A 25,676-nucleotide genomic window follows, 5' to 3' on the forward strand; every position below is an offset into this window, starting at 1 on the left:
CCAATGCAATGCCACCGGCGTAGCCACCTCATTGCCGCCAGGAGAATGGAGAGGACCCACCAATGAAGGCAACTATCAAGTCCGCGGCCACAGCCAGGAGACCGTTTCAACTCCCGAGGACCGAGGGGACCGTCCAAGTGTGGAGTCACCACACGACCTTCACTGACGCCGAAGCTCAGGCCGCAGCCTCTACGTCCACAAGGCAGCTCCCCACAACCTCCCCACTTCACCGAACCAAAGGAGAAAGAAATGAATTTGATACGAAAGGTAAGTGAAGAAATCAAAAAAAAGAAAGAAGGGTGCTGCCAGCCAAGCCAGCAAGAGCGGACGGTCCCAGGAGCCCAAACACTTCCCGCCCAACCGCCGCCATGTTGGCGAAGACTAGAGGGTACAGCCTCAGAGTGAAGGGGCCACCCTATCGAACTGAGATGAGGAGGAATTTCTTCAGCCCCAGGGTGGTGAATCTGTGCAACTGATTGCCACAGATGGCTGCGGAGACTGAGTCATTGAGTGTCTTTAAGACAGAGATAGGTAGATTCATTGTTTGTAAAGGATCAAGGGTTACAGGCAAAAGGCAGGAGAACAGGGTTGGGAAACCTATCGACCATGATTGAATGGCGGAGCAAACTTCGTGGGCCGAATGGCCTGCTTCTGCTCCTAGATCTTATGTGGAGGAGTACTGATGCATCAGCCAAGGTGGGATGGTAGGTGGCCATTAGCAGGGGCTTTCCTTGCCCATGTTTGACCAGATGCCATTAGACTTCAAGGGGTCCAGAGTCAATATTAGGGAGTCTCAGGGCAACTCGCATCCTGACTGTATGTCACTGTGCTGCCCCTTCTGCTGTGTCTGTTTTGCTGATGGGACAGGACATGCACCAGGATGGTGATGGTAGTGCCTGGGGCATTGGCTGGTCTGATCTTGTCATTTTTGTCCTGCTCTTAGCTGAGTTAAATACAGAAATCAGTGAGTTAGAGATGTCTTCCCAACAATTCGCTGGCCTTTTAACCTGTACTAAATCTGGCCTTGTTAAAATACCCCCTTCTCCCGTTCCCGTCCATAGGCACTGAGTAAATGGGTTTGAAATTAATTATTATTGAAGATTCAAAATGGCGAAAAAAAATTTATGCAGAATTCTAATTATGCAGATTGCTTTAGATACTTAGAAGGTTGTTCAGTTAGTGTTCTAATTTAGCTTGTTTTAATAACTCTAATTTCCCTTCAAAGATCAATTTGAATTTACCTCAGCAACTTGGAGCAGCCAAAGTTTCCAAAGACAAGAAATTGAAGGTTTTCAAAGAAGATTTGCATAACATTGAGCTACAACACCAGGAAGAGTTGTTATCAGAGTGAGTCCTATATTAGGTGAACATACCTAATAAGTAAATAAAATTTACTGAAGCCTGCATAAGTCCCTTGGGGATTGCTCTGGGAACTCTAGCAGGTGGTTATTCAATCCAGATGCATATAGCTACCAGGCTTTGTTGCTTAAACCCAGCAGAACTATAAGAGCAGATGCTCTGCTAATGGTCTGCTAGCTTTTCTGTAACATGGTCAGGTTCCTGTCTTTGCTGTGCATTGTTTGTGAGATTAATCTCCTATTTCCAGCTTCCATTACAAACAGCTATTTCAGACAGCTCTTGACTCAGATTGTCGCTGTATTCCCAGCAGTTACACCAATGAGTTGACTTCTTGAACTACTGCCATCCATTTAAATAAAAATCTTTATTTTTTTTCAAAGGATGTGGGAGTTGCAGACAAGGCCAGGATTCATTCCTCATTCCTAATCAGCCTCAGTTCAGAGGGCATTTAAGAGTCAAACACGTTACTGTGGATCCACTGTCACTTTAAGGTGGACTAGGTGAGGGTAGCAGATTTCCTTCCCTAAAGGGGACCACAAAGGTTTCTACAAAAATTGATGGTAGTTCCATGGCCTCCATTACTAGCACTAGGTTTATATTCCAGAATTATTCATTGAATTTAAATTCTATAGTGAGATTTGAACCCATTACCATTGACATTACCACTATGTCATGTCTTCCTCTTAAGTGTACATACACATTGCTGTTAGGAATAGAGCCTCAGGATTTTGTACGTTCTGAAGGAATTGCAATACATTTCCAAGTCCAGTTGGTGTGTGGCTTGGAAGGTTTTCTTTCTTAGTGGAAGAGGTTGTAGATTCGCAAGGTTCCATTGAAGGAGACTGAGTGCAGTGCATTTTTTAACTCATACACATTGCTGCCACTGTGCATTGGTGCCAGAGGGAGTGACTATTTAAGGGCGTGTTTGTGGTGCCAATCAAGCCTGTTGCTTTGCCCTGGTGCGAAGCTGCTCTCGTGCTGTGGGAGTTGCATTCATCCAACCGAGTGGGGAGGATTCCAACACACTCCCTTAGTTGTGAAAAGGCTTTGGAGAGTTACAAAGTGAGTTACTCGCTGCAGAATTCTTAGCCTTGTAGCCATAGTATTCAAATAGGTGTTACAGTTCAGCTACTGATCAATGTCAACCCCCAGAACGTTGGTAGTAGGGAACTCAAAGATTGTAATGCTGTTGAGTCAAGGGGCAGATGGTGGAACTGCCTTTTGTTCAGTATATCAGGTGTTTCCTTTGAAAAATAATTCCAAATGTGCTACAACAAGCAAACATATTCTTCTAAACTAAGTCATCTTAATTCCTTTTTTTAAAGTCTGGTTACAATTTTAAAATATCACAGAGCATGGTAGCCCTTTTTTGGGAGATATTCAACATTTTCAAGATATGCCTCTGTTCCTAATTATTAATTAAAGAATGAGCAAAGATTTTAATTTTTCTTGCAATTCCCTTTGCTTTTCTGAAATTTGAACATACCCTGTGCTGGATTTAGGATAGACAATTTATTTACTTAGGTTTTCACAAATCCACCTTGGATCTTTGAGAAGTGCATTACTTCCAGCAAATCAAAGGATTTGCCTTAAATGGGAGCATGATTCCAACTTCATTAAATGAATCATCGAAGCAAACTTTTTTATGCATTGTGACGTCCTTTCAGTTTATGATTCACTTGTGCAGTTATTTCTTTCAAGTGAAAATCAAACATCAAATTCTCTAACTACAAATTATTTTGAAAGAGTTTAAAGTAATGAAAAAGTATCTCCATGCAAGTTACTCTATTGCATGCAAAAGTGTCAAGCACTTCGAGATATCTTAGCTGTGCGATCGGGTGACTTTCTTTCCTTTGCTATTTGAAGTCATTTATTCTTTTGCAATTTAGTCATTTTAATAATTCATTGACTGCTGTTATAAGATGAGCAATTACCCAACCATTTTGGGGTTTTTCAAATGTTTTGGAGCTCAGGAAACACTGCCATCCAAGATAGAGACATCTGCATTCTACACAATGGTTCTGGCATGATCAAACACAGCCTCCATCAGCTTTGGAGACTGATAGCCAGCTTTTGGACATAAATGTCAGATTTAACAAGATAAATCAGCTTCTCCCTGTCCCCATTGAGCTTAGAGCTCGTCAAATATGAGCCATTTGAATGGAGAATGGAATTGTAGCTTGCTCAATTCATTTTGTTCAATGTTGTTGGTTTCTGCACACATCTGAAGAAGAAAAACTTTACACTGACCTTCTCAGTTGCGTGTATTTTGATTTGGTTTGTCACAAATGAAGTTAACACTAAAACGCATATAAGTATGTGTGTGTTTTATCTTCTTCGGTACATGTTTAAAAAGAACATGCAATTATGTAATTATTTTTATATAACTTCACAGGACATGGTTGTTACTGGCATTTATTAGGACAATTCCTAATTGTTCTCAAGAAAAGCTGGAGAACCGCTTAGTCATAGAGTTGTACAGCACGGAACCAGACCCTCAGTTCAACTCGTCCATGCCAACGAGATATCCTAAATTAATCTAGTCCCATTTGTCAGCATTTGGCCCATATCCCTCTAAACCCTTCCTATTCATATACCCATCCAGATGCCTTTTAAATGTTGCCATTGTAACAGCCCACACCACTTCCTCTGGTGGCTCTTTCCATAGATGCACGACCCTCTGCATGAAAAAGTTGCCCCTTACGTTTCTTTTAAATCTTTCACCTCTCACCTTAAACCTATTCTCTTTGGTTTTGGAATCCACTACCCTAGGAAAAAGACCTTGGCTGTCAGCCCAATCCATGCCCCTCATGATTATATAAACCTACCTAACCCTCAGCCCGTGACACTCAAGAGATAATAGCCCCAGCCTATTCAGCGTCTCTCTATATCTCAAAGTGCCCAGCCCTGGCAACATCCTTGTAAATCTTTTCTGCGCCCTCCCAAGCTTGTATTCCTGGGATGTAGGTGTACCTAGAGTATGAGTGGAAGGGCATTCCAGCATTTGACCAAATGACAAAGAAGGACTGATAATATATTTCCAAGTCAGTGTAGTGAGTGGCTGGAAGATTGTGCTGTTCCCATATGTCTGCTGCCTTTGATCTTCTGGATAAAAGAGGTCATAGTTTAGAATCGGCTTTCAAAGGAACTTTGATTCTGTGCATATGCATATTGTTATGGTAATGGTAAAAATAGTGTATTAATACCCAACTTCATTATTTACTTTTAATACCTGAGACCTCTTATGAAATAAAATGATTTTAAAAAGGACAAATACTGCTGTTACCACCTGAACAAGTTGAGGAAAGCAAACAAAGATCAGTTTGAGCTGAAATGAGCATGGTTATAAAAGAAGTTGCAACTTCTAACTCAGATCTGTGTCTCCTAGTTGACTTGCACCTTCCTGGAAGTGACACTTTGAGACGCAAGATTTTTTTCTCTGATGTATCCAACTTGGAAAGGAATATACAAATGGAACTTCATCAACAACTGTTTCTGAGCAGAGAAGGAGAGACAAGAAAAGAGATGGGGCAAGAACAAGAAGATATTTTCCCTGCCCATATCTCAACTTTGAAAGTCAATACCTGATATCAAAATAAAGCAACTTGGGGAAAAGAAATACTGTTCAACGTGTAATCAAAGTTGTCTGCCAGCTTTGCAGTTCCTGAAGGACATTAGCTAAACAATTACAACTCAGGCTTCACTCGCACAACTTAAGCACTCTAATAACACTTTAAACTACAATTGCCAGTATCTTTCAGCCAGTGTAAATACCCTCTTCCTCCCATCTGTTTAAGATTATTACCTGTCTTTGTGTATGCGTTAGCTCTTTTTTTTCTTATTTTGCTCAGGCTTAATAGATAATAAAAACCCATTGTCTTTCACATAAGAAAACCTTGGAATTGTCTCTCCTTACTTTTTTTGATGTGGTTCACTAAGCTGAATTGAATTGTGGTAGATAAGTGGTAAAAAAAATTATTGAAAAAATTGTTGCCCCGGATCAAGGTGAGGTTTAAAAGAAAAGCGAAATTTCAAATGAAAGCAAAATGCATGGATGATGTAAATCTAAAATACAAACAGCAATTGCTGGAGAAACTGAGCAGGTCAGGCAGCCTCAACAAAGAGAGAAAGAGTTAATGTTGAATTCAATATGACACATCTTCAGAACTCAGAATTGTCACAATTTCGAAAATCTAAACAACATCCACAGGGATCTGTTCCGGGACCTTCTGCTCCACAGGGATCTGTTCTGGGACCTCTGCTCTTTGTGGTCTTTATAAATGACTTGGATGAGGAAGTGGAAGGGTGGGTTAGTAAGTTTCCTGATGACACTAAGGTTGGTGGAGTTGTGGATAGTGTGGAGTGCTGTTGTAGGTTGTAACAGGACATTGACAGGATGCAGAGCTGGGCAAAGAAGTGGCAGATGGAATTCAACCCAGAAAAGTGTGAAGTGATTCATTTTGGAAGGTTGAATTTGAATGCAGAATACAGGGTTAATGGCAGGATCCTCGGCAGTGTGGAGGAACAGAGGGATCTTGGGGTCCATGTCCATAGATCCGTCATAGTTGCTACCCAAGTTGATAGGGTTGTAAAGAAGGTGTATGGTGTGTTGGCTTTCATTGGCAGGGGAATTGAGTTTAAGAGCCGTGAAGTTATGCTGCAGTTCTATAAACCCTTGGTTAGATCACACTTGGCATATTGTATTCAGTTCTGGTCACCTCATTATAGGAAGGATGTGGAAGCTTTAGAGAGGGTGCAGAGGAGATTTACCAGGATGCTGCCTGGACTGGAGGGCAGGTCTTCTGTGGAAAGGTTGAGGGAGCTAGGGCTTTTCTCCTTGGAGCGAAGAAGGATGAAAAGTGACTTGATAGAGGTGTACAAGATGATGACAGGCATAGATACGGTGGACAGCCAGAGACTTTTTCCCAGGGCGGAAATGACTATTACGAGGGGGCATAATTTTAAGGTGATTGGAGGAAGGTATAGGGGAGATGTCAGAGGTAGTTTCTTCACACAGAGAGTGGTGGGCGTGTGGAATGCACTGCCGGCAGTGGGAGTGGAGTCAGATACTTTAGAGACCTTTAAGCGACTCTTGGATAGGCACATGGATGATAGTAAAATGTAGAGTACGCTGGGTAGTTTGATCTTAGTAGGATAATAGGTCGGCACAACATCGTGGGCTGAAGGGCCTGTACTGTGCTGTACTGTTCTATGTTCTATGTTTAATATTGCAATAGCTGGTACCTTCCAGACTGTATAGACACCCTCCTCGTTCCCTCTTTTTAAGATTTGTGCATATGTTGTGTGTAGTGTTGGGCATCATGTTTTTCTTCATTTTTGTCAGGTGTAACAGGTAACAAAACTCTATCCTCTATTACTGAAGTAAACTTTGTACTTGGCTTGCCTTCATTTTTGATTTGATTCACTAAGTTCCATTGAAGACTGATAGCTAATGCTGAAAGAGAAATTTTTATAAATTATTATGACTAATCAAGGGGGTTTTATTAAGAATGGAGCTAATACCTCCTTCCTGTCAAAACTATGTGCTATATCTATTTCAATAGATGTGTAAGCACTACAATTGCTCATGACTGGCTAGAGGATATTGGTGCGAATGCATTAACAACCTTCAGTGCATTGGTAAAATTTGCAAATTTTAAATGAAAAACAGAATAGAATTGATCAACTCTATCAGATGTTAACAATTCGAACTGGGATGCCCATCTTTCCCATATTGTGAATATTATTGCAATCTTGTCATGCAGTGTTGTCTTGTTCATTTGTGTCTGCGTGTGTGTGTGTGCGTGTGTGTGCGTGTGACTGCTTTTGTTTTATTACCATTTGTAACAAAGAGAAAGTCCTCACAACCTATATTAGAATGCTTAAAATCATGGAGAACTATCAATGGTGATAATAATAAAGACAAGATAATATTAGATTCATACTGACAGAGAACACATTCAGCTCATTTTTATACATCTCTTTTGTAATATTTCCAGCGTATGAGAATTTTTCAGAGCACATGAACACAAAATAAGGATGAGCCCTTTAAGTATCTTCCACTGTTCAATTAGGTTATAGCTGATCTGTAGCTCAATACTAATTATCCACCTTCAAACCCCAATTACCTAATAAAAGATTGTTGAGCCTTTCAGGGCACAGTTCCAGATTTGTACTAAACGTACAGTCAAATTCTTGGTCAAATAAAGTAAATGTTGTTAAAAGAATGAAGGCATTTAAAGAGGTTGAGATTACTGTTGGCAGCATTAACAATTAGTTAATCCATTCATTTATTATTCCTCAATTACTTTTTTACAAATGGGCCATTGATTTTAATGTAACTGTGTAAAGTTGTGTCAAAGTCAATTATACTACTTTTAGCCTGATACCCTAATTTATCTCTCACAATTCTTAGAGAATCTATATTGGTTTGAACGGCAATAGGATCCAACAGAGTATGAAAATGCATAAAATGAGGTGTCAGAAATTTCTGAAGTGGGCCATGACCCCAGATTCCCAAGAAATTAAAATGTAAAGCTGATGCATGTATATTGTCCCTTCAGTAATCTCACCAGTTACCACTGCTGCGATCTGTTTACTCACACTTGGTTTTGATTTGATTTTAACCCTGCGGAATGTTACCTTATTGTTGGCCTTCTCCAGCACAATTTGGCTTTTTCTTTCATGTTTCAAAAGCACTCAGCAATGTATTTATGCAGAAGTTTCTAACCTCAGAGCAGTCCTCAAACACAAACGATCAGTCAATTATAATTACCCTCATCTGCCAATTCTCTCACAAAATGTTATTCTCCCGTTCATAAAAAGGGAGAGAGATATTGCATTCAAATAGCAGCCAGTCAGTTAGTGATGAGAAAACTTCTGGTGACCATAATGAGAGAAAATTGCTTGTCACTTCAAATAGTATGGGTTCATAAGTGCCAACCAATATGGCTTCTTTCATGGAATTATGTCTGATCTTTTTAATAAAAGATAGAGGATAAATGTAAATTAATAGAGTTGATGTTGTATTTTCTTACAACCAAGTGAGGAAGTGTGAATTGGCTTGCCTATTTTTAATCTCCTCAGTCAATCACAGCAAAGATTTTTAATTCTCTTTAGCATGCACCCATATATCATTTCAATTAAAACGTTTATTCACTTGTTCCAAAATGAGGAGCCAATTAGAAGGTTTTCCTAAGTGAAAAGGAAAGAAACCTCATTACTTACTAACTCCCAAAATAAATAAAGCACAAAATCAAACAGAAGTATAAAGTTTAAAAGAAAGGAAAGCATTTTTTTTAAAAGAAAGGAAGACAAGAGAATACACAGTTTAAAAGTCCTTGGAGCCTTTTTGAGGTGTTAGATTTTAACCCGAGACCATGGTTGTTTAATTGATGTCTTGTATCCTCAGCAGCAGGGAATTTTGCAGATATCTTTAAGTTCACAGTAGATGGATATTTCCACAATTAGCTTTATTGCTGGACATTGCTTCTTGAGAAGTTAAGAGAAAAAAGAGAGAGGGATGACCTGAAGATTATGAAACAGGAATTCTTTATCAAATTGGCATCAGGTCTTTACAACAGTAAGAGAATTTAAGCCTAAAGCTATGAAAACAGAGGACGTGCATTGGTCTAAGCCCACATTTTGGTTGAGCAGTCCTTTTTCCCCTTCTCTGCACCTGGTTTGACACTTCAACCCAGCCTGACAAAGACACCCCTTGCTCAGGGAGGGTCTGCAAGGATAAACTGGTCCCCTGCTTGGTTCCCTCCTTCACTGTGAACAGCTACTGCTGGAGGCACTGTGACACTCCAATTGAATTTAACGCACATTTCCTTCTGAAAATGCATACTTTCAAAACACTCTTATCACAAAAATCATTCCGTGCACAATACAAACATTTGAGATACATTGCTACTTTTCATTCCTTTAGGAAAAAAGTTTAACATGTTTTGTAGGTAGCCATGGTTTAGAAATCTTCCTATGTTTAGATTGTCAACTTTTAATACAGTTACCTTCTACAGATAGCAATATTTTAACCCAGTGTGGTTCAAGAGATGTGCGTGTAAATCTTTGTTCAGTCCCCCTTAACTCTGAGTCACATGCCATGAGTTCAAGCCCCAAACCAGAGCAATCAAGCAAAATTCTTTGGGCCAGCATAAAGTATTTAGAACCTCCCTCTTCACCCACAAAACATGATAAATCCAGTTTAAAGATGAACCAAATGCGTGGGAGGCCAACATTCAGATTCCAAGTTTTGGGTTAAGGCTTTGATATTAATCTCTCAGAAACATTAAGGCAGCTTAGGAACCTTTTTTTGTACTCAATAGCACATCATGAGTGCTCATGAATGTCCCAGTCCACTATGATTATGTTCACAGATTCAACCCTGTTAGACGAAAGTAAGAAGAATATATGTTCACAAACCCAACTAATTATAGATGAGACATGTACCTAGCAGACTATGCTACTTCCTGAAAGTTCTGGTTGACTACATGTGTCTTCAATAGCATGGCTCTTATGAGGCATTTCTTCGCTGAAATTGTTCCAGTATAAGAGATGAAGACTGTGTGGTCCACCCAGCGAATGAGAACGGCCTTTAATAAACAGTCTTGCGTGATGTTGTTGTTGTTTACCACTAACAGTGTGAGGAATTGTTATGATGATAATGTTACAATAGTCCAGGCTGTCTCTATCAGTTAGGGTGACCTCCTTTAGTCATTCTGTGGAGATAATACTTCCCTTCTCTCCCAGATAGCTTTGAGGAGAATGTCCAAGGAGAGGCGTTGAAGTGTAGAGCCACCTTCTATCTGGTGTCAGACGTCTGTAGGTGTGGGTGAGTGGGGGCGGTGACCAGCAGACATTGAGTGATGCCCCTGACTTGCAGTAAGTGAAATTCTGTTTGAGTGCATTTTAAATATAGTGCCTGGATGCTGGAGCCAAGGAAGCACACTTCAGAATTTCCTGGCCGAAAGATTTGGAGTTCGGTTCACACATGCACATAGGCTGAGAAGAAAATCAAACAAGACAGCCCAATCTGTTCTCGAATGGAAGTGCCTCCCTCTTTCTAACCCAATGCCACACTAAGTCTCAGAAGAACATGATCCTGTTCGCAATCTAGAAAGTGTGGTACTGAGGCAGCACAGCAGCATCAAAGGTAGCACTTTCTTTCAGCTGAGAGCAGCACTCACCCCTGATATAAAAGGTCCTATAGAACTCAAAAGGAAAATGGCAGAGTTCTCTCGTGGCCTTGCATTCCATCTCTCAAGCAACATGACTGAAGTTGATTACCTAGTCATTTATCTCACTGCTATTTAGAGGACCTTATGTGCACAAATTAGTTGAGACTATATTACAGGAGCAACTTTACTTCAAAAATACTTCATCGGCAGTCAACCACTTTCGGATGTCCTGAGTTAGTAAATAGTAACATCAAAATGCAAGTTCTTTCTTTATTCAGGGCAGTCCTGTATGAGGATGGAATCTAGGATTTGTGGTGAAGTATAAACCATTTCTATGCTATGAAATAAACTAAATTGGACTGTGATTTGGAATAAGCCTTGACTGGGCTAATAACTACTACATTTAGACTTTCAGATGTGGCTATTTTGTTGAACCGCACGACAATGGGCTTAATCAGGACAGTGTTAGGAAGGCAACGAGGTCACCACACCACTCTTCCAAAGAATTAAATGTCCATCCTCTAAAAAAAGCCTTCTAGACATTTTACACAATGGTTCCTGGCTTAGACTGAGAACTAAAAATACAGGAGACCAGACCATTCAATTGGAAGTTAGCCAAAAGCAAGTAGGTCAGTTTATGTAATGTTATTTGCCTTCTCACCACTACCTCCTCCTACAATCTCCATTTTCAAGCTTAAGGGGCAAGTGTAGGTTTTGGAATTAGCAATGACTGTCACTATGCATGTTTATTTGCTGCCTGTGAAATAAAATAATTCAACAATTCATACCCAGCTTCATTTCATCAAGTGTTAGAAAAGTTTGGATAGGCATGTTTGAGGGATGCTGAAGGAGACAGAAAATGAAATTCAGATTAAGAGATGTAAGGTTATTGTGCAGCTAGATAATTGGCAGGATGGGCAAGCCCTGATGTGACCCCCTTACTGGAGTGACCAGCACCTCTGTACCAACGAGCACGTAAGGGAGAATTAAAGTTTGTAATAGGTGACAAAATTTGCAGATTGGTAAGCTTACCAATAATGATCTCTCTTCCCTGCTAGAAAGCCAGGGGACAGCTGGTGTTAACATTTTTGATTGGACTCTTTTTGGTTTATTTCCTCCTTCTGCATATTCTAATTTTAGTAAGCAGTAATGCATAATGTTATTTCTGTCCTCAGGTTATGTATAGTCCAGACTGCAGCCATGATGAATCAAATGTTCTTCCTTGCCTACTAACTAAATGTGATTGGTCGCTAGTTGCTATGCGTGCCTTGGAGCAGGAGCTCTTCAGCTTTTGATGTCGATGTTGCTACGGATCATTTCCATTTTTAGTTCTTCAGGTCTTGAGCTCATAGTTTGGAGAATGGAAATAACTTGGTATGAGAGTTTGGAAAACATTCAAACCACGTTCAAAGACTCCAATATCCATGGAATCAGGTAGGTACAATACACTTTATCAACAAATTTCTATTGCTCCACTCAAGGCTTGTGCATCAATGCTGTCCAGGGTTTAATCACCACAGTAGTCCTCCATTCCTTCTTCATTGCATTGCATAAATCAGCCGAAGAGCTAATGAAGAAACGGGAACATCACTAATTTAATATCATTTAACATTTAATTTTTTGAATGTGCAATTTAATAATTGAAACAAAAGGTGCAAAAATTGCTTTTAAACATTTCAATATTTGGCAAGCAGATAACTTTAAGACAGCTACAAAGCATCGATGAAAGTAAAAACTTTAATGTACGTCTTTCTTAAGCCCTCATGAGCCCCAGACCCAAACAGAACTGATTGGATTAGGACAAAAAAGCAACAGCAGCATATGAATTAAGAACAGCCAAATTCTGCTTAGTAAATGGTTTGCTTAATTCAAAGATATATTCACTTCTTAAATATATTCTCAATAGATGATAATACAAGAACTGTATATATTTAGTAATAATATTTTGAACTGCAAGTTATAGTTTTAGTTATGAAACAATCTGATTTTGTCATTTTAGCACCCACTGCAGAATGTCCCTGTATATTTATTTGTGCATCTTCCTAGTAATCATACTCAACTTGGCTCAGAGTGAGATTACATTCGGTATGGGTCACAGTTTATAAAGAGGGCTGTCCCAAGTCAGTTCATGTTCCAGAAAGCATTAAATTATCTGACCAATGTGTATGGTGATCTTGGACTCTATGCAGGAGAGCATAGGAGATTTACATTTGGGATGTACACAAGTTCAGATGATAAAAGCAAGAACTGCTAACACCCATTGACCCATTCAACAGTCTGGACCAGGCCATTTTAGGCAAGATGCAAGAAATCTGGAAGAATGGGAAATTAAATATGAATTAAATAAAACATTTTTTTCTGTCATAATTAATGATATATTGGCTGGCTACTTATAAACAATAAAATTCATTACATGCTCAGATTATAAAAAAATTATTCAAACCAACCAGATGGCTTAACCATCCATAAAATATTATTAGTCATATAAGCAGAACATGCTGAACTGTCACATATCTGTTTATGTCACGGCAGCACTGGATAAAAAACAGAATCGCTTGCTGCGCCTGAGTCCATTAAAGCAATGGTTGGCCTTTGTGAAATGAAGTTTAAAGTTGAATTTCGCCTATGTAACTGGGATTTGCTATTAAGGAAATCTTTAGCTTCCAACTATCTTTTACTCATTGTTTCTTATTGGTTTATTCACAGTCAGAGATGATGCAGTGTACAAATGGGAAAATAACACTGTTGTTTTCTTCCATACACGTTTTCACCTATTCTTTTGTTTAATTTTATTTCAAAAGACTCAAACCCTTTTAGGCATTCTGGAGGTGAGGTGAGAGTGACTGCCCATGACATCCAGGTTGTATTTGACCGAGTGGGGCATTAAGGAGCCCAAGCAAGTTTAGAATCAATATATTTTGGGTGGGGCGAAGGCACTATCCACTGGTTAGAACCATACCTGACAAAATTGAAGATGATCGTGGTGTTGGAAGTCAGTCATCTCAGCTTCAGAACATCTCCACAGGAGTTCCTCAGGGTAATGCCCAGGGGTCAACCATTTCCAGCTGCCTCATCCGTTTCCCTTCCTCCGTCATAAGGTCAGAAATGGGGCTGTGGCACTGAGAAATAGCAATGAAATGGCACCGACGGTGTACTTACACCAAAGGTACTGCAGCAGTTCAAGGAGGCAGCATATTACCCACGTAAGGGTGGGCAATAAATGCTGGTTCAGTCAGTGACACCCACATCCCATGAATAAATAAAGAAACACATAAATGGACAGAAATAAACCTTATTTTATGGTTATAGAATCCATCTTCTATCACTTGCAGTTTCTACATTGTAGGAAAACAAAATGCAAGATAAATTTCCAATGGAACCAATTTGAAGTCAAATGTGTGATAGAATACTATCCATTGGTAATGGCCCAGTGAAGTTATCACTAGTCTATTTAATGTGAATGAAGATTTTTTTAAAAATTGCCTGGATGTATGTAGCTCCAATTACTTTCAAAGAAAAGAAATGGGCGTTCAAAATCTGTTCAGAATATAGCAATTTCCTTGATTACCACCACATCCACCATCTTCAATATTCATATCCTCCATCACTGATGCACATTGGCAGCAGTGTGTGTCACCTATAAAATGCATTGCAGCAACTCACCAAAACTGGTGGTGTCATGGACAGTAAGGAAGGTTATCTCAGAGTATACAATGGGGCGTTGATCAGATGGGCCGATGGGCCAAGGAGTGGCACATGGAGTTTAATTTAGTTTTTGTTTAAATTTATGTCGTTTTGCGAAGGCAGATCAGAGCAGAACTTATACAGTTAATGGCAGGGCCCTGGGAAGTGTTGCTGAACAAAGAGACCCAGGGGTGCAGGTACATAGTTCCTTGAAAGCGGACTCGCAGGCAAACAGGGTGATGAAGAATGCATTTGGCACACTTGCCTTCATTGGACAGTGCATTGGGTATAGGAGTTGGGAGGTCATGTTGCAGCTTTACAAGACATTGATGAGGCCACTTTTGGAATACTGTGTTCAATTCTGGTCTTCCTGCTATAAGATTACATTAGCATTGTCCTCCACATAATGGGGCATGGAGGGTCATAAAATGCTTCTACATGGACATAGCAGACTTTATTGCAATGTATGCACACCCTCTGTGTGAAAAATGTTTCCCCTTAAGTCCCTTTTAAATCTTTGCCATCTCACCTTAATCCTATGCCCTCTAGTTTTGGACTCCCCCATCCTGGAAAAAAGATCTTGCCTATTCACCCTATCCATGCCCCTCATGATTATATAAATCTCTATAAGGTCACCCCTCAGCCTCCAATGCTCCAGGGAAAATAGCTCCAACCTATTCAGCCTCTCCCTATAGCTCAAACCCTCCAATCCCAGCAACATCCTTTTCTGAATGCATTCAAATTTAACAACATTCTTTCCTGTATCAGGGAGAGCAGAATTGAATACAGCATTCTAAAAGTGGCCTCACCGATGTCCCATAGAGCCGCAGCATGACGTCCCAACTCCTATACTCAATGAACTGACCAACGACGGCAAGCATGCCAAATACCTTTTTGCCACCCTGTCTGCCTGCGACTCCACTTTCAAGGAACTATGCACCTACACCTCTGGGTCTCTTTGTTCAGCAACACTCCCCAGGACCCTACTATTAACTGTCTAAGTCCTGCCTGGTTCGTGTTGCCAAAATGCATTACCTCACCTTTATCTAATTTAAACTCCATCTGCCACTCCTCAGCCCATTGGCCCATCTGATCAAGGTCCCATTGTATACTCTGAGATAACCTCCTTCACTGTCCTCTGCACCACCAATGTTGGTGTCATCTGCAAACTTGCTTACCGTAGTTCCTATATTCATATCCAAATCGTTTACATAAATGTTGAAAAGCAAGGGACCCAGCACCATTCACTGTGGAGCACCACTGGTCACAGGCCTCCAGTCCGAAAGACAACCCTCTACCACCACCCTCTGTCTCCTACCTTCAAGCCAATGTTGTATCCAATTGGCTAGCTCCCCCTGGATTCCATGTGATCTAACCTTGCTAACCAGTCTATCATGTGGAACATTGTTCAACGCCTTGTTGAAGTCCATAAAGACAAGTCAGTCGCTCCACCTTCAGCAATCATCTTTGTCACCTCTTCAAAAAAATCAAGTTCGTGAGACATAATTTTCTAAACACAAATCCATGCTGGCTGCTCCTAATCAGCCCAAGTCTTTGAAAATATATGTAAATCCTGTCCCTCAGAATCCCTTCCAACAACTTACCCACCACTGATGTATATGTATATGTATAGGCTCACCAGTCTATAGCTCCCTGGCTTTTCCTTACCACCTTTCTTAAATAATGGTACCACATTAGCCATCCCGCAGTCTTCTGGCACCTCACCCATGGCTGAAGATGATAGAAATATCTCAGCAAGTGACCCAGCAATCTCTTCCCTAGCTTCCCACAAAGTTCTGGGATTCACCTGATCAGGTCCTGGGAATTTATCTGCCTTTATGCATTTTAAGACCTCAGCACCTCCTCTTCTGTAATATGGACACTTCAAGTAAACACAGTTTATTTCCCCAAGTTCCCTAGCTTCAATATCCTTTCCACAGTAAATACTGACTTGAAATACTCATTTAGTATCTCACCTATCTCCAGCTCTTCCACACATAGACAGCCTTGTTGATCTTTAAGGCACCCTATCCTCTCCCTAGTTACTCTTTTGCCCTTAACGTATTTGTAGAATCTCTTTGGATTCTCCTTAACCCTATTTACCAAACATATCTCATGTCCCCTTTTTGCTCTCCTGAATTCCCTCTTGAGTATAGTCCTACTGCCCTCACTCCTCCAAGGATTCACTTGATCCCACCTGTCAATAATGCCTCATAATGCCACCTTTATCTTGACCACCGCCTCAAATTCTCTAGTCATCCAGCATCCCCTGCAGCTACCTGCTTTTCCCTTCAAACTAACAAGAACATACTGTCTCTGGACTCTCATTTCATTTTTAAAGTCCTCCCACTTTCCAACCAAATTTGAATTTTGGAAAACTGCAGGACACTCTATGTTGCTGTGCGTGAGTACAGATGAATATAACTGGTGCAAAATGACACACAATTTCACATGGTTTTCAATTCTTGCTGGTAAACTTATTAACCATTTTATTCATTCTGACATTAACAAGCAACTGGCTGTCTTGCTGATATGTAGATTTCATTAAGTTTATTCAAAAGTTGGATTCAGGAGAGCAGAGTGTGTATGTTGAAGTCTGATCACTCTGGCTAATCAATGGTACTTAAACAGCAGAATAACTGTTGTTTCCATGTTGCTTTTAGGCTGATACTTGTATTTATTATGAGTGCAGCCTGATGTTAAAGTACTGTTTATTTTGACATTTACCGCACTTTTCTAAATGGTTTTTGGCACCGGACAATTGAGGGAGAATTTTGTCCTTTAATTTACGATATTACTGTATTGACTCTTCAAGCATCTGTATATTTATGCAGGTTTGCACATATCTGGCTGGAGATAATGAGGACTCATGCCACTCAAAATCCTAAGGAGTTTCTTTTGGAGCCACACAGGAAGAGCAACTGGTAATCAGATAGCATTCTTGGTGACTTTAAAAACAGATCCATTCACTCCCGACACTTCCCCTCAATTCAAACAACATCAAATCTGTTTTACTTGGTACTAAGTTTTATCATTTTGGTTGAGATTGCTGCATTATTTAATGAGTGTGACAGAATTATTGATTAAAAATATAAGGTGACTAGGCAGGACAAATGTTTCTATTCTTTGTGGCTTAAGTACTGATTTCATAAGACAAACATTCTGGGTCAGAGGTGCAGACTGCTGGAATCTGCTTGGTTGATGGGGAAGAGGACAAAATAAAGCTTTATTTCATTTGGAATCAGATAAACTGCAATATTATTTTTTAAAATGACTGCAATTCTAATTCATGGCTGCTGTTTCCAGAAAGCGAACAATATTGTTTCATAATGAACATCTGGGTCAAATTGTCCCAAACAGGATGAAATTGTTCTCTGCAGAGAAGAGGAGTCTAATCGGAGACTTAACACAGGTGTTCAAAAGGATGATGGGCTTTGATAAAGAGAAAGTGTTTTCTGTTGACAGAAGGTTCTAGAATTAGACAATGCAGATTTAAGTTAAATATCAAAAGATGCAAAGGGAAAGTGAAAACATTTAACATGTGCCTCCTTTCATAAGGACTCGGCAAATTTAAATTCAGTTAATTCAATAAATCTGCAATAAATAATTGCTATCTTTGAAAGTCGCCACTGAACTACCAGATGGTCGTAAAATCCAGCTTGGTTTGTAAATGTCATTTTGGAAAGAAAATCTGTCAATCCATCTGCTCTGCATGTAATTTCACAGAAATGTGGTTAACTTTTAATTGTCCTCTGAAAAGGCATCAAAGGTCATACAGTCATACAAGACTAGGCCATAGATGTTGGCCTTGGCGATGATGCCAAAACTCAGTGACGGATTAAAGAGAATATGGCAAGTTGCTACAATTGCTTGAATGGGTGGTGGAAGGCAAATTTTATCATAATAACTTTGAAGAGGGAATTGAATATATAGTTAAAAAGGAAAACTCACAGGGTTGTCAGAATAGAGTGGAGATGGAGGGGATCAGATCAGTTGGATAACTCCAGAGCCAGCATGCATCAAATGTCCTCTTTCAACGATGAATGTATCTGTAGTGATTGTAACAAGGTCAGCCAGGTGGCCTTCATGGAATAGGAGTTCCCTGATTGGTGCTATAATCCTGGCCCAGTCAGGGAGCCTTGGCTGGCAGATATAATCAGGAGTGTCTGGGGTTCTGTTCACTTTGAGAGCTGGCTCTGAGGAAGCCAGACCAGTTTCAATTGCTATGCACATGTAAGTAAAGGGCGACTTGGTGACGGGAAACCAGCCTCTGTGCAGTTATATCAGTGGCGACGAGAGCAAAAAAAAACGTTCCTGAAGAAATTCACTCATAACTGTCATCTTTGAGTTGGGGTAAGGATTTCTGGCACCATACCATTATTTGGGAAGGTTGACCCGTTCAATCCTGACATCGAAGTCTGGGCCCAGCAGGTGGAAAGAATGTGTTTTTTTTTCTAGCAAATGACATTGGGGCAGATAAAAAGCAAGGACTAATTCTCCTGACAGTTTGTGGACCTGCAGCTTTTTTGTTTATTAGAAACCTATCTTTCTCTGAGGCACCAGATACTAAAACCTTTTAAGAGTTGACAAATTTAGTGAAGGAATGTTACAACCCCAAGCCTCCTCTAATTCTGAAGTTCTATCAGTTTTACTTGGCAGTTCGAGAACCAGGGGAATACGTGTTGGGATTTTTGACAGGGTTAAGATGACTGGCAGAGGCACATGACTTTGGTTTAATCCTGAATGAGATTCTGAGAGACTGTTTGGTATGTGGGTTTAAAGATGTAACCATGCAAAAGTGCTGAATAGCTGAACCCCAGCTGGACTTCAAACAGGCATTGCAATTGGCTTTATGATTGGAAAATGCGGCAAGTGGAGCATAGGAATTGCAGGGTATTCCGATGGAAGTGGGCACCCTCGCCAGGGCAACTGAGCTTGGGAAACACCACTTGAGTGAAGGCAATTGCATAACCTCACGCAGGGCATATCCTCTAGGTCAGCCCACAGCAAAACCGCAAAACAAAGCCAAACCTCTGCCAAACGGTTAAAGGTTTCTTCGGATCCAGGCTGGCAAGGCATTGTACTTGCTGCCAGTATATGGGCATGAGATGGCAAAAGAGTCCCATTTGGCCTGATTGAGTAAGAGAACTCATAAGCTGGTATCCAGGAACGTGCACACTCTGGAAAGCCCATGTACATCTGGCTTGGAAAAGTTATTTGCTTTGCAATATCCAAATCAGAACCAATCAAAATAAACATCTGCCTAAATGGTCATCCAGCTCTAACGGAGGTTGATACCAGCACAGCTATATTAGTGATCACAGTACCAGTCTTTAACAAGTTCACTCTGGACTCCAGCCCTTAAGTTTGCGTAATACCTCAGCTAGACTGAATACCTATACTGGGGAACCTTTATAGATTAATGGTACAACTTCGGCTCTGGTCTCATACGAGAAGCAGTTGGTTTAGTTACCACTGATTGTAGTAAAAGGCTCGGGCCTGAACTTGATGAGGCGAAGTTGGTTGAGAAAGATTCATCTGGATTGGCTCCACATTTTTTGATTAGAAAATGGCGGCCTGAGTAAAGTCCTAATTAAATACCCAAAAGCTTTTCAAGAAGGTCTAGGGACTATCAACGGAACCAAAGCCACCTTGCAGGTTGACCAGGAAGCAATTCCACGAACAAAAACAAAGTTGCTGGAAAAGCTCAGCAGGTCTGGCAGCATCTGTGAAGCAAAAAACAGAGTTAATGTTTAGGTCCAGTGACCCTTCCTCCTGCCCTTCCTGATTTACAGCATCAGCAGTTGTTTCGGCTTCTATTAAGCAATTCCACTATTCCGCCATTTGCCTTATGTGTAAAAGTAGAGGCAGAAATCAGAAGGCTGGAAAGCGAAGGAATCATCAAACCAGTCCAGTTTGTGGAATGGGCGGCACTTGTCATACATATTGTGAAGCCTGACACATCGGTTTGTCTATGTGGGGACTTTAAACAAACGATAAACCGCTTTTCATAGCTGGATAAATTCCCAATCCCTTGCATAGAGAACTTATACACAAAGCCGGCCAAGGTGGGAGGGGGTTTTGGTGGGGGTGGGGGGTGCTGGGTACTGTCCTTCATAAAACAGGAGATGAGCCATGTGCACTTGCAATTGCAGTTAGATGAGGATTCCCAGAAGTTTGCTATAATTAATACCCATAAGGGTTTGTACCAATATATGAGACTGCCATTTGGGGTATCGTCAGCCTGTGCAATTTTTCAGAACATTTTACAAGGTCTACCCCAGGTTGCCATTTATCTGGATGATGTGTTAATAACCAAGAAGACTAATAAAGAGAACTTGGACATAGTGCCTAAACGTTTCTCCCTGAGAAGGGAAAAATGTGTGTTCCAGGCAACCCAAGCGACCTACTTGGGTTACAGAGTCAACAAAACTAGGTTGTAGCTATTGGAAGATAAAGTGAGGGTGATCAAAAGTGCCCCAGCTCCCATTTCTGTACCGGAGCTTAGGTCTTTCCTTGGGGTGGTGAATTATCATGGAAAATTCATACAAACCTGACCTCCATCTTGGCACCCTTACATCTGCTACTGAAAAAGGCTCAGCTTTGGAAATGGCGTCATAGCCAAGATGTTGCCTTTAGGGGAGTGAAGAAGCAGCTATCACCATCTTAAGGTGTTGGCACACTATATTCCCAAGCAAGATCTGGTGCCGACATGCAATGCCTCCTGGTACAGTAGTCGGGTCGTGTTGGTTCACAAATGGCCCAATGAAGAGGAACACACAATAGTGTATACTTCCTGAACTTTGGTACTTGCAGCCAATCAGCAACATTGTTGCACTTGCTACATGATTAAGTCATTGAAGTCATCTAAATAAGACTCTATCCAACCAATCATAAGAGGCTTAACAGAGGAAGAGAGTCATCTAATAACAGGGAATGAGCCTGTGTAGATATTAGGAGTAAAAATAGAGGCATGTCTTAGCAATAGTAATGATAATATTATATATTTTAAAATAATAATTGGGTAGGGTAAAAGTAAGATGAAGGCCAAGATAATATATTTGTGAGAAACAATTTTTAAGGGATACAAATGGCATTTTGGAAGATAAAGTAAACAATGGTATTGGCAAGCAAAGATGGACAAAAGCAATGGAAAGTATTTTAATATGGTGTTCAACTGAATCCAGGTACTATTCTAGGACCTCTTGTTCACAATTTATGTTTAGAGTTTGTAATTTATGACTTGGATGAGGAGACCAAAGGCACGGTGTTTGCATTTGCTACTACACCAAGATAGACAGGAAAGAATGTTATGAAGAAGACATAATAAAAAAAAGCTGCAGATGAATATAGATAGGTTGAATGAGTGGATAAAAATCTGGCGGAAAAAGTATAATATGGAAAAATGTGAAGTTGTTCACTTTGGCAGGAAAAATAAAAAAAATCAGAATATTACTCGAATTAAGAACAACTGAAAATATGAGGTACAATGGGATTTGGTGTTCTGGTGCACAAATCACAAAAAGTTAGTCTGCAGGCACAGCAAGTAATCAAGAAGGCTAACAGAATGATGTCCTTTGTTACTAGTTCAATTGAACATAGAAATATGGACAAAATAAGAAATTGCTGGAAAAACTCAGCAGGTCTGTGGAGAAAAATCAGAGCTAACATTTCAGGTCCTATGAACATTCTTTGGAACTGATTCTGATTCAGAACAGTTTTTCTTACCAGAGATAGTAGGAACTGCCGATGCTGGAGAATCTGAGATAATGAAGTGTAGAGCTGGACGAACACAGCAGGCCAAGCAGCATCAGAGGAGCAGGAAAGCTGATGTTTCGGGTCTGGGCCCTTCTTCAGAAATGGGGGAGGGGAAGGGGATTCTGAAACAAATAGAGAGAGATGGGGAGGCGGATGGAAGATGGATAAAGGAGAAGATAGGTGGAGAAGAGACGGATAGGTCAAGGAGGCGGGGATGGAGCCAGTAAAGGTGCGTGTTAGAGGGGAGTTAGGGTGCGGGTTGGTCAGTCCAGGGAAAACGGACAGGTCAAGGAGGCGGGGATGAGGCTGGTAGGTAGGAGGTGGGGGTGGGGATTGAGGTGGGAGGAGGGGATAGGTGGGAGAAAGGACGGACAGGTTAGGGAGGCGTGGACGAGCTGGGCTGGTTTTGGGATGCGGTCGGGGGAGGGGAGATTTTGAAGCTTGTGAAGTCCACATTGATACCATTGGGCTGCAGGGTTCCCAAATGCATTTCCCGCAACTCATCCCTCACAGCCCCTCCCCGCAATAACAACCAAAACAGAATCCCCCTCATCCTCACCTACCATCCCACCAACCTCCGGATCCAATGCATCATCCTCCGGCACTTCCGCCATCTGCAATCTGACCCCACTACCAAAGACATTTTTCCCTCCCCACCCTTATCTGCCTTCCGGAGGGACCACTTTCTCCATGACTCCCTTGTCCGCGCCACACTCCCCTGCAGCCCCACCACACCCGGCACTTTTCCCTACAACTGCAGGAAGTGCTACACCTGCCCCTACACCTCCCCCCTCTCCCCCATCCCAGGCCCCAAGAAGACTTTCCACATCAAGCAGATGTTCACCTGCACATCTGCTAATGTGGTATACTGCATCCGCTGTACCCATTGTGGCCTCCTCTACATCGGGGAAACCAAGCGGAGGCTTGGGGACCGCTTTGCGGAACACCTATGCTCGGTTCGCGACAAATGACTGCACCTCTCAGTCGCGAACCACTTTAACTCCCCCTCCCACTCCTTTGACAACATGTCCATCATGGGCCTCCTCCAGTGCCACAACGATGCCACCCGAAGGTTGCAGGAACTGCAACTCATATTCCGCTTGGGAACACTGCAGTCCAATGGTATCAATGTGGACTTCACAAGCTTCAAAATCTCCCCTTCCCCAACCGCATCCCTAAACCAGCCCAGCTCGTCCCTGCCTCCCTACCTGTCTGTTCTTCCTCCCACCTATCCACTCCTCCCACCTCAAGCCCCACCCCCACCTCCTACTTACCAGCCTCATCCCCGCCTCCTTGACCTGTCCGTCTTCCCTGGACTGACCAACCCCCACCCTAACTCCCCACCTACACTCACCTTTACTGGCTCCATCCCCACCTCTTTGACCTGTCCGTCTCCTCTCCACCTATCTGCACCTTTATCCATCTTCCGTCCACCTCCCTCTCTCTCTCTATTTATTTCAGAATCCCCTTCCCCTCCCCCATTTCTCAAGAAGGGTCTAGGCCCGAAGTGTCAGCATTCCTGCTCCTCTGATGCTGCTTGGCCTGCTGTGTTCATCCAGATCCACACCGTGTTATCTCAGTTTTTCTTACCATTTCTGTTTTGTTTTTGATTTCCAGCATTTGTAGTTCTTTTGGGTTTCTTTACATAGAAGTATGGACGTTAGCTTTCATTTGTAAAGGACATCAGTGAAACCATATCTTAATAGTGTGCTTTTATTGTCATCTTGATTAAGGAAGTTTGTAAATGCACTGGAATTGATTCAGAGGAGGTTCATTAGATTATTATCTGAATGAATGTGATGTATTAAGAGTAGTTTGGACAGGCTGAACTTATCTCCACTTAGAAGATTGAAGGGTGACTTGATTGAAATACATGAGTTCCTTAATAATCTTGATAAGGTGGACATAGAAAGGACATTTCCTTTTGCAGGGGAGTCCAGAACTGAGGGGCACTGTTTTAAAATTAGTGTCACCGTTTAATTCGAAGTTGAGGAGAATTTGTTTCTCTTAGATGATTGTATTACTTTGGAACTCTTTGGCTCAGAAGGCAGTGTAGATGGGGTCATGGAATACTTTTTAAGACAGTGATGGATACAGTGTTGATAGACAGAGGTAGAGAGGATTATCAGGGGTAGATGGGGATGTGGAACTTGAAACACAAATAGATCAGCCATTATTGAATAGTGAGCCAGGCTCGAGACCACTTCTGCTCCTATTTCATATATTCATATGAATCAAAATCACAATTCCTAAACTCAAAGATAACACCGAATTGGGAGATTAGTCAGTTCTGAGGGGGGACTGCAACGAACTGCAAAAAATATTAACTGACATATAGCATGGGTGTACAACAGATTAATGTCAACATGAAGCAACTTTTACAGCTTGTCCATAAAAATAAGGATGTTGCGTGTGGCAGAGAAAGTAAGAATTTAAGTGGGATCAAAGAACAAAGGAATTTGAAATACACAAATCATTAAAAGTTGCAATGTAGCAACACAAGTTGACCAGGTCATTTTTTTTTTAAAGAAATGTAAACCAAGTACTTGGGTTTCTTTCTAGAGGAATAGATTTGAAAAGTTAAGAAATTATGCTCAATTTCTGTTGAAATGTCATTTAACCATATCTGGAGTACAGAGTACAATGCTGGTCACCACATCATAAGAGAAATATAGAGACAAGAAATAGACAGGATTTTTTTTAGGGGAGGATGGATACATTATGTCTCTTTTCTACTAAAAAAGGAAGGCTGGGCAGTGACCTAATAGAAATATTAAAAATTATGAAAGGCTTTGACTGAAGTGACACTGGTCAAATATCTGTATTTGTGAGAAAGACCATCAATGCAAAATAGTTCACAAGGATTCTAACAGAGAATTCAGGAATAACAACCTACCTTTTTCTGAAGATTGGCGAGGTATGTAACACTCTATCTCAGAGAAGTCTTGAAGCACATTGTATAAATGCACTTCAGGGGATGCTGGATAAGCAAAAGACAAAAAAGAATACAGAGTACGCTGAGAGAGTTGGATGAGAAAAGTTGGGAGAGGTTTCAAGTGGAATATAAAGAGAGTCATGAAGCATTTCAACCAAGTGGCCAGTTTCCTTTCTGTATGTCCAAAGTAATCCTATGAAACAAACAGGCAACAAGAGCTTGGTGTTGACCCCATTTTGAGTCTTGAAAACTTTCACACTCCCTCAATGAGTGGTCTGGGAGCATACTTATTAAAGCTGGAAGGTGACGAATCAGCCTTGCTGCATCAGACCTCTCAAGCCCAAAACTTTAGTTCTCAAACACTCTTGAATGCCCTGGATATCCACCCAGAGAATTTTCTTTTGGAGGACTAACTAATGACTTTGTGCTCTTGTTGTTGATTACAGCTCCCTGAAACTGAAGAACTGACACATGATGACTGGCTTCAATTAACGTCTACCATTGAACATATGGTTACTTCAAATTAAAACCTGCTGGTGCTGTAAGTAGGGTCAAAAGCACCTTGATAATGTTGCTACGTTGGTAATCCAGAGCTAAAACTTCAATTCGACCATGGCAGCTGGGGGATTTGAAAAGTAATTAATACATCTGGAATAAAGTCTTTCAATGAAAATTGGGGATGGGCAATAAATGGTGCATCACAAGAAAGAATGGGAAAAAGCCTGTCTCTGCTGAAATGGCCTATGATTATTATTCTAGCA

At 41.0% G+C, this 25,676-nt stretch overlaps 1 protein-coding gene across 1 annotated transcript in view; it reads left to right on the forward strand.

Moving 5' to 3' along the window:
- The first annotated feature begins 249 nt into the window (after positions 1-249).
- LOC109930456 (cysteine-rich motor neuron 1 protein-like) overlaps positions 250-25,676 on the forward strand; it is a 295,898-nt gene continuing 270,471 nt past the window's right edge. Inside the window, exons 1-2 of the mRNA XM_048600447.1 lie at positions 250-267; positions 1,226-1,347. Of these exons, the coding sequence (XP_048456404.1) occupies positions 250-267; positions 1,226-1,347 (140 nt within the window). The remainder of the gene's footprint in view (positions 268-1,225; positions 1,348-25,676) is intronic.

The sequence above is a fragment of the Rhincodon typus genome, chromosome 8 (assembly GCF_021869965.1).
Source record: "Rhincodon typus isolate 14 chromosome 8, sRhiTyp1.1, whole genome shotgun sequence".
NCBI classification, from domain to species: domain Eukaryota; kingdom Metazoa; phylum Chordata; class Chondrichthyes; order Orectolobiformes; family Rhincodontidae; genus Rhincodon; species Rhincodon typus.